Genomic DNA, 21,095 nt, shown 5'->3' with positions numbered 1-21,095 from the left:
CTATATAAAGATAAGATAAAGATAATATCTTACACAATCAATTATAATTAAAACTTGAGTATTATTTAAAAATACAACCAATTATAATTTAAACTCTAGTATTATTTACAACACATTCACTCATTTTATTAATAAATGAGTGATATAGAAAATCACAAAAATTTTGCTCATTAAAAATAATAAAATGTCTTTCGACAAAAGCCATGTTAAATCACTATTATATGACAAACAGTATTCTTGTCAAATTTATATCATGTTAATTATTTGGATTTTGAGACGAAAATAACAATAAAATAATAAATAATAAAATTTGTTAGATTTAAAAGAACATTATATATATATATATATATATATATATATATATATATATATATATATATATATATATATATATATATATATGACTATAGAAGGAGACAGAAATAAACAAAAAAATTATCAAATATTTTAATCAATAGTTGACATTTATTAAATAGAAGACTCCAGTTTTGTCCAGATGAATGGAATCCGTGTCAGCATAGTTGCAAATGCGTTTTAGACATGAATTTTCCAAGTTTGCAGTGAAGCTATCTAGTGTTGCTTTCTCGTTTTCAACAATTTGGATATGAATTTTGTAAACATAACATTCGTTCTTATACAACCACAGACACATAATTAACTTTCTCCAAAATTAAAATCTGGAATCATTTCTCTCAAATCCTAGAGGACTTTATACAAGGCCTGACTGAGCCCACTTGGCCTCCGTGACTTACACAAATGACCAAGCAATATAGAAGACAAATAATTCGAAACCCACATATTATATATTCACTAAAATGTCACGATTCTTTTGAAACAGTGGCCATTTATGAATGCAGTTTAGTTCGTGCAAAGATTCATCGTTGACATTGGGGGAGTAGTATGCAAGTCGGACAATACCACTTTCCCTTGAACCTTGTCTCCTGCGTTAGCCCAACACACGAATAGTGGAACCATTCACCTCCTTGGCACTATCACCAAAAACAGAGAAAAACTCAGATTCCAATTAACCAAGGGGGCAAACGAAAAAGTCAATCATTGGAAAAGAACAATATGATAAAAAGAAAAGTGAACAAAAACTAAAGCAGTAATTCAGGAAAGAAACGCTTCGAAAAGATAAAAGCTATAAACATTCATTGATAATATTGTAGGAGAAATCTGTATGTTGTTTCTTGCTACAACATGGCTATGATTTATAGAATTACTAGATGTACGCAATATAGTCGTTAATTCAAGTGAGTATGGTGCAAACACCATTCTACACTTTTTTTTTCTTGGGGGGAGGGGGAAGAAAGAAGTATCTCCTGAACTATCTTCAGAGTCCCTCTATATGCTCAAAATAGGAAAAAATATAACAAAAGTAATCCCAAAATAAATATTAAGTAACTTGCCTGATTGTAACTGGCAAAATGTTTAGTTACACAATTTTTATATGATCCCACATCTTGAGCATTGTAATTGAATTTGATGTGTGCAATCAAAAGATACAATATGCATTCTCCAAACCCCACTTCCCAAGAAACAAGAAGGTAAACATAGATAGCACAAGATAGAGAAAACTAAAATGTACTTACATTTTCGTTGTCACACGCAATCATATCCCCGAAAGATACCTGAATGATCAGAATAGAACTGCCTCAATATTCTTGTTTGTTTCAAGATTTTAAGCAAAAAAAACGACAATATGGCATAATTGCTCACATGGAAATTTTATAATTATGTTACATATTATGAGCAATTAATCTGAACCTGATGACAAACACAGTATGTAGGTTCATTTGGATCAATGGGTTGATCAACATCCATGGGGGTAGCATACTCTTTCTTATGACTTCCTGGTGGAGGCATTAACTCAAAGTCCCTATCGCGCTCCCGATCCCAATCTCTATCCCTGTAATCAATTCTCTTTGGCTGAGGAGTTATGTATATGGGCTTGCGCTTTTCAGCTTTAGTGACTATAGGCAATGGGGGCAGAATTGCTGGTTCATCCGGTGGTATTTTACCCTCTGATTGAATAAAATGAAGCAGAGGAAAAAGGCGTTAAGAAAGCTCATGACTAAATATTATACCACAAGAATCAATTTTGTTTCGATAAACAAAAATTTAGAAGAAAGAAAGCGCATATAAATGAAGAGTTGAAGTCCTCAACAAATATACCAAGAATGCAAGGGGAATTGTCTTTAAAAAAACAAAAAAAAGTATCTTGGCATACCACGGAATCTGTAGATCTTCCAAAGCCACCCCAAAAAAGATCATTAGAAGAATACCATAAAGGAACTTAGTTAGTGAACATCTGAATCTCAGATGAACTCAAGAAGCAACAATCGACCAGCAAAGACCACATAAATGTTTCCCCTAAATTTCCAAAAGATATTCGCTTTTGCTTTGGCACTTTCCTTCTATATACAGCAGGCTATTTATACAAGTTCAAAAATACTCCAATATGCACTATCCCACTGTCCTTTACCTCAAAAATTAACATATTTTTTTAATTGGCATCAACCGGAACAAAATATTATTGGGTATTTCTGAGGAAATGTTAAATAAACTTGCTGCATTTAGTAAAGATTATTGTTTCATTGGTAATGGCGAGAAGACATAACTACTTCCTTTATATATATGTTTATTGTACTATTACACCCGATCTCTTTACTGGCAAACTTAGTAACCACGATTAATATAACAGTAAGAGTTGCATATTACAATAATTTTTATGGTTAATTTTGAAAATACAAGTTGTACATACAGACAAAAAATAATTCAGAATGCAAATTTACTAGAATATTTTACCTTGCTTTAAATCTTCAGCAAAGTTGTTTAAATCCTCATCAAGTCGTTTAACATGGCTATCTATCTAAAGCAAATACAAAAAAGATTGAGTAAGAACAATGTTCCTTCTATGCACAAGAGGCAAAAGGCAAAAATCCACATGGTTTCATAGATAAGAGCAGTCATCAATAAGTATAGTGCACATAAAAATCAATTCAAAGCAACTTTTTCCACAGTGAAAGTGAATATAGGATCTAAACTTAGTATTAGAAAGTAGCCTTTTAACATAATAAAATTGACTTATAAGATGAGGTTTGCTCTCACCTATATATTATAATGATCATATCTATAGTTGATATGAGATCTAAAACACTTTCCTCGCACCAAGGACTGGAATTCTAAAGCACGAGATTACATAATTGTGAGTAATTCGTAATGGTCTGATAATAGATGACATGATATGTTTAATAAACTTTGTTAGGATAAGCTTTGATACTATCTTAAAAGTGAATTATAAACATAACTCAATCTCACAAAACCCACTTGTAAAGTAAGATTTCTACCCTTTTATACTTACATATATGTAATTCATGTGGAATCTCCAACACTTAAAACCCTGCCCTTACTATCTACTGTCATGTAATGTCGACAGACATAACAGAAAATAATAAAAAGGTTCCAAGACAAGAACTACAAGGATCTACTATAGTATCACATTAAAATAAATAATAAAAGAAAAACTACAACAAGAAAAATTATCTAAAAGAACTTCTAGTTCATGGATATGAATCAGGAGAGTAGATTGACAACCTTTCATGAGTACAACCACGATAGTCAAACTCAATATTTTCCAATGACTCAATAACGAGTCACAAAATTGTAAAACATGGTATTGTAACTTGAAGCACAAGATTCAAAATGATTTATAAAATTATTAAATGTATATAAATTCTTATATTTGCATCTAATATAATAAGTAAGAGAGACAAAAACCTTTATAACTCACAACAAGTACTTAAGCTTAAATTCATATACATAAACTCGTAACTTCATAAGCATAAAAAAGTCAATAATGAAAACTCCATATAGAATTCATAAATGGCAATCACTGAAACAAAACATGCATAATGCACTAGCTCCACTGAATTATGCCTACTCTAATGCTTGAAGAAAACAGAGAAAGAAAACTGTAAAAACAGAAGAACAAACAATAAGACATGCTGTTGCTGTTGGCATGGAGAAAATGTATGACTCAATAGCAAGCTCTGAAGGTGGAGGTTCGCGCAACTAGTTTTAGGAGTAGGGAAGGTTAGCCATTTGAATAGAAAACCTTTGAGTCACATGATTGACCAAAAAACTAAGACAATGGGTGATGTTCCAGTTTTGATGATTTTCAGACATTATGTTTTAAAAAACTGTTTCGTATGTTGAGCTTTAATGTTTTAACCTTTCAGAAGCCCAAAAAGGAGAAAAATAATCAGTTTTTACCCATGAAATAGAAACAGAAAAACATGTTTGATTTCACAGAATCATAAAATCATTCAATTCTGAGTTGAGTTGTGATTTTGGCTACCATGAGTAGAACATATTAGATAATATGAAATAACTATGTGCAGAAGTTAATATAAAAGGAAAAGGAAAATCTTTTAGAAATAAAGGCATCATCATACACCAGAATGTTAAACTTAATAGGACTACTTTGTTCATTGGAAATGCATTTCGAACCTTCCTCAATCGAATGAAAATACAATTAGAATTATTCAGAAGGAAGCAGAGTGATCTCATCCTCAATGAATAAAGCATCTTTGAGGGGAATGGAAGGTAGAAGTTTAAGGTTCATAAAATTCCAAGAGACAAATTATTAAAGCATCGAAGTATCAGGTGAAAAGACTGGAACACTGAATAAAAATAAAGAGTACAGGAGAAGTTGTGTTCAATTTAAATCACAGTTAGCAAAGCGTAGTTGGTCATCCCCAAAAATGCTATTCCGGGATAGAGAATACTATTTTGAAAATTTTATCTAATTTATATACATACAAAATCTCAAGAATGATAAAAATTACACAAGTATTCATAATTAACAATAACAAACCATTCGTGTCTTGAACAAAATATACAATTACTGACAAAAGTCAAAAGCAAGTTTCATAAATAGTAATAATCCAAGAATGATAAAAATTACACAAGTATTCATAATTAACAATAACAAATCATGCGTGTCTTGAACAAAATATACAATTACTAACAAAAGTCAAAAGCAAGTTTCATAAATAGTAATAATCAATCCTCGTCTTGTATATCCAAGTCCTTCTCTATGATTTTAACTACTAATACAACATGAGATTTTATGTTTGGAAATTGATATCCCAAAAATACCAAAACATCTATAGTAAAACGGACAATTTTGGAATCAACACATAGCACTGCTATCCCATCTGTTATGTCCACTTTTTGCAACGCTACATTCACTACACCAAATTGCTATGCTACAGCAGTACCTATAGGTGTGTTCAATTGCTATGCTACAACAATACCTATTGAAGAACTCCATCAGTTTCACAACCATCACAAGTTACAACAGAATATTTCACTCCTGCAAATTGAAACCCCATAAAAGTCTTAACATGTTCAGTAAACCAAATAATTTTGGAATCATCACATAGCTCCACTATCCATTTGCTTCGTCCAATCTTCAATATGCTATTCTGCTACACTAAACTGCTTTGCTACGACAACCCTTATAGTGGCCAGGGCTGCTCTGCATTGCTACACTGCTTTGGTGGCATATCAGCGTGCTATTTAACTGTGCCAGTTATTGAGGAACTCCATCAATTTGGCAAAATGTTGAACTCCATTATACTATGGCCGAGATATAAGGTTTTGTAAAATCTAAGTGAATCTAGAGGCAAAATGGCCCAATCCTGCCATTAATGCCTTGGATCTCCTGACATGGTGGTGAAGTGCACCGCACTTCTTAAAGAAGCATAATGTTTATAATTTTTTTGGGGTAAACATGTCATAATCTAAGTACATTAACATTAAGACCTTCTCTATTCTGTAGATACTATTCTATAAAAATATGTTATTCACCAAATGTAAAGCACTTGTTCTGTTGCTTCAATCGTGATGTAACCATTGAATCATTTGATCATTCCGTATCAGGTTTGTCCATTAGAGAAATATATAGTAGACATTAAATTCTCTTTCCTAAATCCAAATCTATAAAAGCCTCAGTTAATGGCACAACAATCATAGAAATAGAAAATAAAAGCTCACCAGGTCATACGCTTGTCGCGCCAACAAAACCTTCTCAGTACATAGACTCAATGCACTATCCTGATTTCCCTCAATTTCTTTTCGCATTTTCTCAAAAGCTACATCTTCGTCCTCATTACCATAATTGTTATTATAACTGTGATGCCCCTTCTTAGAGCCATGTGATGGGAATCCCAAACAGTACTTTGTCTGCTGCCTAGTTTGGTTTATCATAGCTTCCATAACACCACAAACAAAAAATTAAATTAATAAGTGTTTAAAAAGTAACTTAAAAGATACAGTGATAGTAAGATTAAATGTTTCACTTAATCTTTAATTAATTCGCGAGTAGATATGAGAAAAAGGGATAAAATATTTTATCAAGGGAAAGAAAATTTATAATATTTCTTGATTCTAAAAAAATGTTAAGACAGATAAAAAGGAGTATTCACCAAAAAATAAAATATGAAATAAAATTTCTAGATAGCAATTACATTGGGATCGTTCATCGAGTTCGCGGACAGTGTTGAGCAGCCTCTGAAGTTCAGCGGGTAATGTGCTGGCATCTGTGGGAATAATGGGAAATTCAGCAACGGAATTGAAAAACAATTCAAAGAACAATAGCGAAAATAGTAAAAGGAAAAAGAAACAAAAGGCAATTACACTCCAAATAGTCATCTACATAGACTCCGGTGCGTGCAATTGCCATGTTGGTGGAATGATTATCGCAAGTTAGTGAGGGTTAGGGCTTCCGATTGCGAGTCTCAGAAGAAAATAGCCTGTTCAGACAAAGAGGGAAGAAAGATTCGAAACGCTGTCGTATCGCGTTGTGAGTTTTTTATAATGAAAGGCAAAAAGTTATAACGAGAGGAGCGGATGAGCACAGTGACAGTTGTTAGTTGTTAAGGCGGGGTTCGTTCGGATTTCTTTTTCCCTCTCTTGCGGTTTAGAAAATGGAAAATATAAAAAAGTTAAATACTTTTCTTGCAATATAAAAAGGTTAATTTTAAGTTAATTGTATAATTGATTTACGATATCTTTTCTATTATTATTGTTAATGGAATTTTATTACTGGTTCAACTGATTCTGTTCATTTAAGAGTTTATGTAGTAATTTTCTTTTAATAATTGTCTGTGAGAATTAACTTGGTTGATTTTAATATTACTTGTTGGAATTTTTAAGGGGTAAATTATGAAGATTCTTATCAATCAGTTTTGTATTGTTGAGTTTTTTTTATATATATTTTTTTTATTTTTACTTTGTGTGAATTTTAAACATGATTTTTCATATAATTATCATCAATTTAATCTTAAAATAAGAAAAGAAGAAGAGAATACTTGCAACTTTTTAAGAGATAATAGTATACAAGATATTTTGATAATATTTTTTGATAAAAAGTTCATGATTTTTTAATAAAAAAAATGGAGTAAAGTATTATATTTACGCATTAAAGAAAGAAGAATATAAGTTTTAACAAAAGGCTTAAAAGCATTGTTGTTCCTTATATCTACAGTGATGGTTCAGTTTTTTCTTTATTTAATTTTACTTCATATGATTCCTATATTCTTTCAAAATATTTAATGTGATATAAATTTAAATTATTGCTATAAATTTAAGGCCTAATATTATTATTAAGAATTAATAAAAAATAAGAAGAGAATAGTTATATAAATGAATCCATACGAAGAAAAGGAGAAAAAAATATCTAATTAGCGTTAAATCTTATATGATAAACAAGCAATTTCTCCCATTGTTAAAATATACATTAAGTTAAGTAAATTAATAAACATAAAATTAATAATAATAAAATATTAAAAATTAGAAAATAAAAACATTATCTTTAAAAGGAAAAGTTTACTTATTATGCACATGAAACAAATATCTTTTATAATCATTTTGAAAAAAAATTATTAGATTTGAATTATATTATAAAATTAATTAAGTTTTAAATCACCTGTAAATTTGGATATTTTTAATTCAATCTCTATTAATCATATTTGAGTACTCAATTTTTATACTTTTTAATTGCGTACTTGTAAACTAATTTGTTTTTCTAACTGGGTGGTGTGATTATTATATTGTCTTGTCACCTTATTTATTATGTTCCTAAATACTAATAAAATTAAGATTTTGTAGTTAATATAAAATGATTCGAAGGTGAATATGCAAAATAACAAATGAATTTTATTACTAATATAATTTTATATTGATCAGAAAAATATCATATTTTTTAACACAGGAAGAAAAGTAAACAAAATGATGGAACGAGAAAACAATCCTGTCACCCAATTAAAAAAATAAATTAAATTTAAAAGTATAAAATTTTGTAATATAGAGAAAAAAAGGCTTAATTGGTCGTTAGGTACCTGTTTTTGGGTGTGTCTACTTGATATTCACTTTTAAAAAGTTTCATTTTTGTCATCAAGAGTTTAATGTGCCCCAATCAAGTAATTTTTTATTCACATCGTTTAAATCGATAATGTTGACTTATTATTTATGTTGACTTAGATATTCTATGATGTGGTGACATTTTTTTTTATGTGTAATATGTTGGGCATTATGATGTGGAAATTAGCTTTGCTCAAAAAAATAAAAAATGAAATTGATACAGTGGTGAATTAGGGATTGACAGAACTTTGACCAAAAACGAAATTGGGGATTTGAGAACAAAGAAGACAAGAGAAACTGGGATTCAGTTAGAAGAGAAGTGAAAGTGAAGAATCATAGTTTCATTGGCAGTGAAGTGGGTTGGAATGAATGTACGCTTGTGTTGAATGTGTGTGATTGGGTGTGTTGTTTTAGGGCTTTTAACATTGTTGTGCGTCTTTGTAATTTTGCGTGTAATGTGATTGTGTGTGTCCTTTTAGGGTTAGTATTTTATATGTTTTATGTGTTTCTATGTTGTGCGTCTTTGTAATTTTGCGTGTGATGTGGTGAAATGCATATTTGTTTATGAAATAAGTTGACAATTATGGTCCTACATTGTGTTGGCATAGAGTGAGAACTTTCACGATAGTTATGATTGTGTTGTTGTTGTTGCTGACTTAAAGTTTGTCATCTTTTGTGAAGATTTAAAGGAGGTGGTTATAATTTGTGACTAGGGAAGACAATTTTACCCGCGAGCACGGGTATCCGCGGGTAAAATCTGCGACGGGTAGTAACTATCCGCGGGTAACGGGTAGCGGGTATTTTAGTACCCGTTTCTAAACGGGTCGGGTACAGGTAATATACTACCCGTCCCGCGGGTACCCGTTACCCGCAAAAAATTTTAAAAAAAATAATTTATATATTTTTAATTAAATTTAATTAGAAATAAAATAAAATTATATTTTATTAGGTTAAATTTAATTAAAATTAAATTTTAATTTATATTTAATTTAATTTATATTATATATATATATATATTGTAATTTTATTTAAATTTTATTTTAAAAATGTATTAAATATTTTTTTTTATTTTTTGCGGGTATCCGCGGATACCCACGGGTTTTAAAATATCCGTGGGTATTTTTTAAACGGGTACCCGACGGATAGCGGGTCGGGTAGCGGGTATAATTTTATCCGGCGGGTCAGGTTGCGGGTAGGCACTACCCGTGCCCGACCCGACCCGTTGTCATCCCTATTCGTGACGCATTCGAAGGAGGTGTTCACCCGTTGTGGCTTTCAAGAAAAGTGAGCTTCATATCTTGGGGTAACAAGAGAAGTTTTCTTATCCTTTTGTTTATTTTCTTTGTGATTGTAACAATTTGTTGGTTTGTGATAGTGGATCGTTAATTCTCATTTGAGGTTAACAACTAGACGTAGGATCCTTGTGATCTGAACCAGTATAAAATCACTTGTACAATTTTCTCTCTTCCTTACTCTCTTATTTGTTTTAATTTATCTTTAAGGAATTTTAAATTGAAAGAGAAAATATTTAAAGGCATGATTTTTTATAAGAAATCGATTCACCCCCCTCTTGGTTTGTTGTTCACACTAACAATTCCGCTGCACCACTATGACAAGGAAGACGTGTGTCACAAATCCTCTCCAATGGTGGAGGGACATGTGGCCACTACCAAAAAGAAATCGTCTCCACTCTAAAGGTGCCATATGGTCACTTTCTAAAAACCTCTCCAATGGAAGCATAACACATGTCACACACTTTCTACTTGGTCTAAATATCTAACTTAAGGAAAATCCTATGCTACTTAGGCCTTAATACAAGCCTTAATCGAACCTACATTACATGGCCGAATACAAGGCCTAAATTCTACACAACTCATTATTCTTCAATGATGGCCTAACTGAAGCAAACATTTGTGTCTCCTTCTAAAGACGATTCTTCTTGGACGAGTTTGGTTATACTTCTAGTGGTTGAACCCTTGACTATGAGTTTGCCATCAGAATTGGAGGGAAATTATAGAGTCTTCTTTCTCTAACTAGGGAAGCCCACCAATGTAAGACATTGCCTTGAAAACTTAGGGTGTCTAGGGAGACTTTTCTTTCCTCACTAATTTGGTGACATTCAAAGGGTTGTTCTACCTTCATCTCCCAATCTAGATATGTCTCTACATCTTCCTTTCCATGGAAATGGGAAGATCAACCCTAATCTCTCTAGGATGGTTCTCTCTTTCACATTCTCTTCTCATTCTATTTGGTGGAGGTTGATAATATTGGTTAAGAACCCTACTATCTACCTCAAGATGTGAGGGAGTGTGTGTATTTTGAGTTGGAGTTCTTGAACTCCTCCTAGTGTGACTTCTACTTCTACTTTTACTCTTTCTTATCTCTTCTTATGATCTTTCTTGTTTATCATTGAGAACTCTAAGTTTCTCCTCCAATTTAGCAAGATATTCTTCTTTTTCTATCTTTTCTTTCTCTTTCAAAATAGACTCTTGCTTTTGCCAAATTTTTAGTGACTTTAGCTCTTTGGCCAAGTTTTTCAAAGTGGGTTTGACCTCTTTACTAGAGTCAATATCAATTTCATAGGAGGAGGTCTTAGACGTTCTCAAAGTTTTCGAAAATATGCAATGCACAAACAAAAAATTTCAAAAGAAGTTCCTTAGGAGACTTAAGGAAGTAAAAGATACTTAAGTTCACTTCCAGGAAATGGAAGTGAATCATAAAATATTGCTTAATATATAACCAAGCCTTTCCTATCAAAAGTTTACCTTAGAAACCCTTATACCAAACTTCTCAAAGGAACAAAAATTGAAATAAAAATAGACACACACTAAACTACCACAATTAAAGAAAACAAATAAATCTACATTATGCAGCCTAATAATGAATTAAAAGGAACTTTGTTCCCCTCTTACCCATCCACTACAAATAACGTTTAAAGAATAAGTGTCCAATGTTCTTCATAGGACAAAACCCTAACATCAGCTTACATGAAACATTTGGTCATTACCATCTATTCCAACTTCAGTTATCCACTCACCTCCATATTTTCCTTTCAAGAAACACCTATCCAAACCTATAATAGGTCTATATGAAACAAAGTTGTCCTTACATGCCTTCAAACACACATATAGTCTCTTGAATATTGGGTTCTCCTCATTAGGTTCTACATTAACTTTCACACTTGATCCAGGATTTGACCTCAGCAGCTCATTTGCATAGTCATATACTCTTTTATATTGTTCTTTGAAACAACCTTCAATTGTGTTGTATGCCATTGTTTTTGCCCTAAAGGTTGTAGACCGAGACACACCAATATTCCATTTCTTACAAACTTTGTTTTGGAGGTTAGTCAAATTAATATTTGGATTTTATTTTATGGTCTTCTCTAACCTGCCACTTAACCATTTTGAAGTCACTAAACGAATATTAAATTCTCTACTACATGTATGGGTATTGATAATCTTCCTTAACTATCATGTACTTTGGGCAACCTTATATGCACAATAAGCGTTGTCGCAACCGGAATCGCGACGGGACGACGATCCAAAAGATAAGGGTTTGAAAAAGAGATTTGGAGTCGCCACTATAGTTTATTTTGGAAAACTATAGAAAAAACCATAAAAGGATAAGGCATAGTATGTGAAAACCAGATTATGGGTTCGGGAGTCGGTTACGCATAGGGAAGGTATTAGCACCCTACCGCGCTTGCCCGAAGGCAGTACCCTTAATTAAATACGCGAATATGATGTGGTTTTCAAAATGTTTAATTATCCCCGAAAAAGACACTCTAAAGAAACAAAATATATTTTTAATTTTTTGGGCCCGACAAGGATTGACCTTACTCCTACGTATTCCATTTCAAAATGAGAAATTAACGTTACGTAATTTTTATGAAACTGTTTGAGAAGTTTGTATGGAAATGATTATGAATAAGTTTGGATTTTTGATAAGTGAACCTAACAAGGACTAAACTTGCTCCTACGTATCTCCATTTTTGATGGAGAATCAAGGATCACGTAGTTCTAGCCAAAAGATTGTTTGTTGTTTGAAAATGTAGATGTTTTTAGTTTTTGAAGATTTTATGTTTTTTTTTGTATTTTTGAGAAAAAGAAAGTAATGAGTACTAGGCTGACGTGGACGGTCACACGAATACTTATTCCTTTAGAATGATATTTAAATATTTTAATTATTTTTAAAAGAGAAATAACAGTGTTAAGCACTAGGACGATGCGAACGATCACATGAGCACTCATACCGTTAATTACTTATTTAGGAAGACTTGAGAGTATTGAGTGCTAGACTGATGTGGACGATCGCACGAGCACTCATACCATTATTTAAAATTTTTAATATTGAGGATATTAAGTACTAGGTTGATGCAAACGATCACAAGAATACTCATATCATTATTTAATTATTTAGAAAGACTTGAGAGTATTGAGTGCTAGGCTGATGCGAATAATCGCACGAGCACTCATACCATTATTTAAATATTTTAAGAGTAAGTACTAGGCCGATGCAAATAATCGCACGAGTACTCGTACCATTTATTTAATATCTTATTTTTCATCATTTTTTACTTTATAATTTTTACTTTTTATCTTTCATTTTTGTAATTTTTACTATATAAATTATAAGAATAATAGTTATATTTACATAGGGTTTAATAAAAATTTTATTTACCAAAGTATTTGAAATAAAATAATAACATCATAATAATATTTACATAAAGAAAAACAACGTATAAAACAGAAAACAAATTAAAACTATATTCAGTTTATATTTTAAACTTTTGTAATTATATACTTTTTTTGTGATTTTTATAACATAAAAAAAAGGTAAATAAAAGTTTAAAATATACAATAAAATTAACGCATAATAATAAGACAATTGGTAAGGAATAACAAAACGTATGCAGTGATTAATATGTAACAGATAAAATACAAAACAAGTAAAAAAAACATTATAATTAAGAAAATAAAAATAAGGCTGCAGAAAGTAAAATCCAATAAGAGCAAAGGGTGTAGAGGTGAAAAACCAGGGTGTTGTTTAGGCCCAATAATAAACGGGGTGTAAGAATGAAATTGGAGATACTTCGTATTTTCTTGTTCCTACATAGTCTCAAGGACATTGTCAACCAAAAAATTTGGGGTGTTACTCCCTCCACCCCCACACGTCTCTTCCTCCACCTCCCCAATTTTCTAAAATGTCAATTATATCCTTCTAAAATGACAATTATATCCTCAAAAGTTAAAATTTTTTATTTTTATTATTTTAATATTTTAATTTATTTAAAACTTCTGATTTACTTCCCTCTGCACCTCTTCCTCTCTTCCATTTTCGTTTACCTTTCTCTCTTCCGTTAAGCTTCTTCTCCACCTATAACAAATTCATATTTTAACAAATTCATATTTTAACAAAATTATTACGTTTAAAAACTAACCATATATAACATTTAAAATTATAAATTTAAATATAAATTACTGTAAATAAAATAAACAAATAAAATAAAAACGAAACGTAAAAGGAACACTGCCTCTGGACAGATGACATCCTTCAACGGATGTCAACATCCGTTGAAGGCAAAACGGATGTCGACATCCGTTTTGCCTTAAACGGATGTCGACATCCGTTTTGCCTTCAACGGATGTTGACATCCGTTGAAGGATGTCATCCGTCCAGAGGCAGTGTTCCTTTTACGTTTCGTTTTTATTTTACTACGTTTTGCGGCTCATGCAAGGATTATAGGCTTGGATATTAAAAGGATTATTGGAAGTCTGTAAAGTTTAAAATTAATTTCACGTAATAAAAGAACTAACTTTTTAGTGAAAATCCTTGTTAGGCAAAATTCTTATAAATATCATATATGTTAGTATACAAGATCTAGATGTAATCCTAGTGGTTATAAAATCATATTTTTTTCTAACCTTTTAGATTAAATTACTATTTTAAAATCATGCTTATCTTTATCCAACAAAGATCGTTTTTATTAAATTATTTATCATAATTGAGCAGATTGTAATAAAAAATAATTAAATAATAGATACAATATTTTTAAATAAATATAATGTTATAATTTATAATACTAAAATTCAAATTATTATTGTATTTAATTATTAACATATAAAATAAATAAAAATTATAATAATTATAATAATAAATAAATTACATCAATGTCTCTTAATAAGAAACTAATAAAAAAGACAAATGAATATAATATAAAATATATTAAAAAGACATAAAAATATATAAATTGATGTAAATGACTAAATAATACGTTTCATAAAATTTTTTTTAAAAGAATTATATAACTTTGTAAATAATAAATATTAATTTTATTAAATTTGGAAAATTAAAAAAGTTATTAAGTCAAAATTTTAACATGTTCACACCAATTAAAAATAATGTAATTTTGATCACAAATCTTAATCGAATGATATTGATTTAAACTAGTGACAAAATAGATTACCATCAATAAATAAATTTGTTAGTCCATCAAAATTTTACATATTAAATTAAATTTTTTAACTTTTAAACCTATTTTATGTGGATATCTCTGAATCGTCAAATTTACAAACCAAAATTAAGATGAAAAAATTATCAAAATAAAATTTGAAAATAAAGAAATAATTGTATAAAAGCATTATTATTAAACTAATTAATATAGAAACAGTTATGAAGTAGAAAATTAATTTTATTGGTAAAAAAATATAATTATACATGAATCAATTATGATTATAAGTTATTACTAACAAAGATAAAATGAAAGCTGGATAAAAAATACATATGATTTGTGATTACTTGTATGATGATATTATGTTTCTAGACGTTAAATTTTGTAAAAAGAAAAGCCCATGGGCTAGCCCTGGCCTATAAGGCTTTAGGGGTTTTTAGCCCTGTGGACTTTTTTAATAAAAAGTTTTTTTGGCCCTGTGGACTTTTTTGGCCCCAACCCACATAGGTTAGGGCCAAATCTTATTAAAGAGACTCATTTGACAGCTCTAATCACGATCAGCAAGGCTTTGGGAAGGTTGACAGCCCTTTCACTATAATCAGTCCTAGTTAAATCAGAGAACCCTTGTTTAGCTAATTCTTGAAGAAGTAAATGGCCACCGCTTCCCAAGCTCAACCCCAACCACTTCCTCTTCAAGACCGAGTCGCAATCGTCACTGGCTCCTCGCGCGGAATCGGCCGCGAAATCGCGATTCACCTCGCTTCACTCGGTGCGCGAATCGTCATCAATTACACCTCCAACTCGTCCCAAGCCGAGTCAGTTGCCGCTCAAATCAACGCCAACTCCGCCACGCCGCGGGCCGTCGTGGTCAAGGCTGACGTGTCCGAACCGAGCCAAGTCAAGTCCCTCTTTGACTCTGCCGAGCGCGCCTTTGACTCGCCGATCCACATCCTGGTCAACTCGGCAGGCGTTCTCGACGGCACGTACCCCTCCATTGGGAACACCACCATGGAGTCCTTCGACCACACCTTCGCGGTGAACACGCGCGGTGCGTTTGTGTGCGCGAGGGAGGCGACGAACCGGTTGAAGCGAGGCGGCGGGGGGCGGATCATTCTGGTGACGTCGTCGCAGGTGGCGGCGCTGCGGCCGGGGTTCGGTGTTTACGCTGCGTCGAAGGCTGCGGTGGAGGCGATGGTGAAGGTTCTGGCGAAGGAACTGAAGGGAACGCAGATCACGGCGAACTGCGTGGCGCCGGGGCCCATCGCAACGGAGATGTTCTTTGAGGGGAAGTCGGAGGAGACTGTGAATAGGATCGTGCAAGAGAGTCCTTTGGGGAGGCTGGGTGAGACCAAAGACGTGGCTCCTGTTGTGGGGTTCTTGGCCACTGATGCTGCCGAATGGGTCAACGGTCAAATTGTTCGTGTCAATGGCGGTTATATTTAATCGACCTCCACTGTTTGAACTGAATAAGATGGAAATAACATGCCAGAGTTCACACACTCGTATGTATAAGTTTCCACTGAATGAGTATAATCTCCCAATTTCATCAATCATATCTGTTTTCCTTTTCTTGTGTTAGTTTTATCTATACTTACTCAAAAGTTGGAAGATCCATTCGCTAGTAAACTTTCATTTTTGGTCTTTCGAGGATTTTCTTTGAGTTTACATCCTTAGGTTTCAAGAGAGATTTACCCTTAAGAGCTAAAGAGGAAGAACACCACAATTGGCTAGTGATAACATTGGGACGAATTAAACATATTGGTTTGGGATAAAATCAGTTGACTCTTTTCATACATTTTTCTCCTAAGTATAAGCCCTATTTGTAGTGAGACCACATAATCTAACTACCTCAATAACCCTTGAAAACATAAGTCAACAAGAGAATGAACCTAGATCGTCCAGTGTTAACAAGTTAAGCCCTTTAGTTGTCCTTATTCGGATGTAGAATGAAGCTCTTGACCAAGTTTTATATTTCCAAGTTGACCCTGAAAACAGTGTCGAATATCTCAGAGAAAGAACCTCTTGTGAAGAATGAACTTGAAAATTTTATGATTTTGATTAACTTAATACTGATTCCCTTAAATCAAGGATAGAAGATAAAATTGTGAAAATTAACTTTTCCTGTATAGCAGGGAGGGTCATACACTATTTGGAGGGTCATACACTTTGTGAAAATTGTGAAAATTTCACCTATAATTAGCCCTTAACTCACTATTTGGAGGGTCATACACTTTAAATGCATCTAGCTTAAAAGTAATCAATGTCTTTTGTCGGAGTATTTTTGGCGTCTATCATGGACACACTACTACAAAATTGTGAATAGAGAGTGTTCAATAAAGTGTTTGTTAAAAAAGTACTATAAATAAAAACACGAAATAATATACATTACTTTTTAAAAATAGTGCTATCGAATCAATAGATAGTGTATTTTTAAAAAACGCTACTATTATTAATTTTTAATAAATCTATTTTGAGACCAAGAGACTTTTTTTTTTTAAAACATTATATATTGTCATACTAGAACATTAGGTAATGTTTGTTTAAATAAGCACTCTCTATGATTTATTTTTATTTTAAGATTAAAAAAAATCTTTGTTTTGTATTTTCGTGGTGTTCTTCTCCTTTGTTTCTTCTATCTTCTTCTTCTACGTTCTCTCTTTTACTTCTCCAACCTTCTTCTTCTTATGCGTTCTCTCATTTGTTTCTCTAGCTTTTTTTTCCTATGTTCTCTCCTCTCCTTCTCTAGTCTTCTCCTTCTCCATTCTACATTCTCTTATTTCCTTCTCCAATATCATTCATTGTGTTTTCCTTTACTTCTCCTACTAGGTTCTTCTCATTCTCCTTTGCTTCTCCTTCACATTCTCCTTTGGTTCTCGTTCGACGTTCTCCTCATTCGCGTTTGGTTCGTAATCTTATCTCATCTTTACTTTAAGTAAGATCTCCTTTTTAGTTTATTATAAAAAAATGTTTTATTTCATTTCATTTTTTCATATGAGGTCTAATAAACTTAATAAGGGATTGAAGTTGGTTCTGTTATGGACACTGATTCGTGCCATTGATGCATAATCCTTTGTCTCGATGCTTGATTTGATTGATGTAATATGTGAATTGGGTTTGTGTTTTGAGTTTGACTATTTTCTTAAACCTAACCGGCACATAACTCGGTACTCCCTAACATCACAAAATTATCAACAATTATTATGATACAAGAGAATGAGGAATTGGATCCAAAGCATTCATACATATTATTATTGTGTATTTCAATGAACAAAGACAATGTCAATAGTAAGTAAAACTCAATAAAAATTGCAAAGCCTTTTCTCGATGTAGAATGGACAGAATTCACAGTCTAGAGAAAATATGAAGGAATTTTCTTATTTCTAGAGTTTTCAAGTCAACCACGAAGAAATAAAAACAAAGATGAATTTTTATACTATTTCAACATAAGTTTATACTCATAAACATAACCTTAAAGGTAATGATTAACACAACATAGCATAAGTAACCTACTACCTAATTATGAATGACACTTCATTTTCTAGATATTTTGACTAACACAACAGTTAATGATAATTTTAGATCCTAAAAAATTACCAGATCTTGGTTTTACATTTACTTCCTTACTTTAAAACCAATACTTTTTGTTCTTGTATTTTTTAAAACTTCAAACTACAATCACTAGAGTTATCGCTTTATTCCTATACATATAGTATGGTTATCTTATGAGTTGACTTAGTATTAGTATAAAACTAATAAGACATATAATATGATTATCTTATGATTTGTTTTCTCTTCATTCACATTAGTTGGAATCATCATGTTTTATTGTTTTGTTTAACCCGTCCTTTCATTTACTTATAGTTTTATTTAGTTTTATGTACATATAGTTTTATTATGTACATATAGTTTTATTTATAGTACTTGTATAATCACAATCTTCATTTACTAAAACTTAATCTTGCTTACCGAAAAGACATTTTGAAAAGTGTAAGATCACTTTATATTCTTTAAAAATCAGGTTTATATGTTGTGTGTATATTTATATATTAACTTATCATTTCTTGTTCTAAGCGTGCATACCCCTTACGTGAGTCTGTATAAGGGTATTCAGAGTTTGATGCATATGTTTTGCAATATGTTTTGCAATAAATTACCTTGAAACTTGTATCCATATGTTTTGCAATAAACTCTTTCCAAATATTCTTATTAATCATTGATGCATACTTCTCATGGGGTTGATTAGGAGGATTCTCTAAACAATTTCCATTCTCATCCTTTAGATACTTATTGGCCAAGCTAGTTCTAAAATTCCTAAGCAACTTACCTACCTCTCTTAACACATAAGTCTTGCGACATGTATCAACATTAAAAGTTAGCGATTAAATAAAATATTAGTAGAAAGAAGTTTGGAAATCATAACACATACTTTAAAATAATTAGATTTAATTAGTACACATTACTTGTATATAATTCCAAATGAGGTCTTTATAGACACTAAAACTCAACTCTTTCCAATTATCACACGTTATAGGAACATTAGATCAAACAATGGATCCAAGATAATTGATGAATTTTGTGCCACTAGGTTCAATTGGTTGACCCTTTGTATTTCATGAAACCTAATAATATGAATAAGTACATATTGAACAATAATCAGGAAAGTAACATATCCAATATACCGAAAACTAAAATAGGTACATTACCTTTAATTTTTTTCCTTCACTTCTAGCTTGAATAATTTTCTTCATAATCACTACATCTTTTTTCCCTTTTGCTTCCTCGAGAGGAAGATTATCATCTCCATTAGGAGATGTCATTTACCTGAAATAAAAGTGATTAAAAAAAAGATAACATTGGTAAAAAGGGAAAGACATATAAATAAAAATTTTAAATCCAAAACCTTTTCTTCTTTGAAGTGAACTATAAATGCTTAGGTTTCTTGTTGACACAAAAATGATGAATTTATCCAAATCTCTTTGTCATGATCATCTCTCTTGTACAAGATATCATCTATTATTGGATCAACATCATATGATGTCATACAAAGGATCATCTTCAACATTTGTATCTTCATCTTCAATATCCTAGTTGGAAGGACAGTTTATTTTATTAGTTATAACAAAATTGATCAATTGACATCAACAAGATCAGTGACATAAAAAATTTATTGAGCTTGGGATGCTAAAATAAATGGTTCATCTTTGTACCCCACTTTATTAAAATTCCCCTACGCAAATCATGTCTCATCTTGTGGAACTCCCTTATTGTTATCAACCCACTTGGAACCAAATATGAGTGCTTGAAATGTGGTGTAATCCAACTCCCATATATGTTCAATTATCATAAAATACGACATATTTCCATATATCGGACTTCTATCTTTAGCACTTGAGAGATATGCATAAATTCAGCCACCAAAGTGACATCCCCATTTTGCATAGTACTTTGATTATCTCGTTCTTTAGTGTTAAATGTGCACCCATTAATCATATAACCAATGTAAAAAAAGACTTTGGACCATTTGCTAACCATCTCAATCTGTCAAAAATTAAAGAGGATTTTGCATTTAACTCTGCAAAAATGTGGCTTTTTAGCCATTGTATAAAAGTTACATTGTGTTTTCTACTTATTCAATTGTAAGTCTTAGTTAGATTTAACTTTTTTAGCATGTCTTTGTGTCTCTTAACATATGATTCAATTTCATCGTTATTGTGTAGAATATACAATTGAGTTTGTTCCCAATCTTTCTTGGATGTGGTAATTATGGTATTTCCAATAATTTTTATCTCCTACAATTCTCACTAAGTGTTGGAACTTTGGAAGTCGTCTTGATTCAACATTAAAGAGGTAATAGGTACAAAATTCAATAACTTCTTCAAGTATATATTGTCTCACTATTCATCTTCTGGTCACTTTTTACATAGTCTTTTAATATCTTCATATAACGCTGTATTAGATACATCTATCTCATATAATTTACAAAGTCAAAGTTTTACAAAATCTAGAAATTTGCTATAATAGAATTGAATAAGTTGCATTAGATGTTTTCAAACCAACAAGGTAATTGTGACGTTACTTCTAGAGTCATGTTATTAAAGTTTATGTTAACTTACAAGTCAAAAAGATTTATAAAAATCCAATTTAGTAGGGAGAAAAATGTAATGATGGTCACGTTATCAAAGTTCAATATTTAATATGAAATTTGTAAATA

At 31.5% G+C, this 21,095-nt stretch overlaps 2 protein-coding genes across 3 annotated transcripts; one reads left to right on the top strand and one right to left on the bottom strand.

Annotated features, from left to right (window-relative positions):
- Window positions 1-423: 423 nt before the first annotated feature.
- Window positions 424-6,909, bottom strand: ING2 (PHD finger protein-like protein). 2 transcript variants are annotated; one of them, XM_047303653.2, is made up of 7 exons: window positions 6,706-6,902; window positions 6,537-6,608; window positions 6,064-6,278; window positions 2,809-2,872; window positions 1,768-2,024; window positions 1,593-1,631; window positions 424-989 (listed from the first exon to the last, which is right to left on the bottom strand). In XM_047303653.2, the coding sequence occupies exons 1-7, from the start codon at window positions 6,749-6,751 to the stop codon at window positions 876-878; spliced, it is 807 nt and encodes a 268-aa protein (XP_047159609.1). In that variant the 5' UTR covers window positions 6,752-6,902; the 3' UTR covers window positions 424-875. The 2 variants fall into 2 exon arrangements, 1 of the variants encoding a protein (XP_047159609.1); XR_015779897.1 differs by having other exon boundaries at window positions 889-989; window positions 1,720-2,024; window positions 6,706-6,909.
- An 8,525-nt stretch (window positions 6,910-15,434) lies between these two features.
- On the top strand, window positions 15,435-16,462 carry LOC124830045 (NADPH-dependent aldehyde reductase-like protein, chloroplastic). Its single transcript, XM_047303651.2, has one exon. It carries the CDS (start codon window positions 15,536-15,538, stop codon window positions 16,325-16,327), a length of 792 nt encoding a protein of 263 aa, XP_047159607.1. The 5' UTR covers window positions 15,435-15,535; the 3' UTR covers window positions 16,328-16,462.
- The last annotated feature ends 4,633 nt before the right edge of the window (window positions 16,463-21,095 follow it).

Source organism: Vigna umbellata, chromosome 5, assembly GCF_029865625.1.
Source record: "Vigna umbellata cultivar VRB3 chromosome 5, Vumbellata_1.0, whole genome shotgun sequence".
NCBI classification, from domain to species: Eukaryota; Viridiplantae; Streptophyta; class Magnoliopsida; order Fabales; family Fabaceae; genus Vigna; species Vigna umbellata.
This window is presented reverse-complemented; position numbering and strand designations above follow the sequence as displayed.

Excerpts from the sequence above, each read along its gene's own strand:
- LOC124830045 (XM_047303651.2), top strand. The coding sequence starts at position 15,536 with ATGGCCACCGCTTCCCAAGCTCAACCCCAACCACTTCCTCTTCAAGAC.
- ING2 (XM_047303653.2), bottom strand. The coding sequence starts at position 6,751 with ATGGCAATTGCACGCACCGGAGTCTATGTAGATGACTATTTGGAGT. Across the intron at positions 1,632-1,767 it reads CATACTGTGTTTGTCATCAG|GTATCTTTCGGGGATATGAT; the intron begins GTTCAGATTAAT and ends CTGATCATTCAG. Across the intron at positions 990-1,592 it reads TTGCGTGTGACAACGAAAAT|TGCCAAGGAGGTGAATGGTT; the intron begins GTAAGTACATTT and ends TTTTGGTGATAG.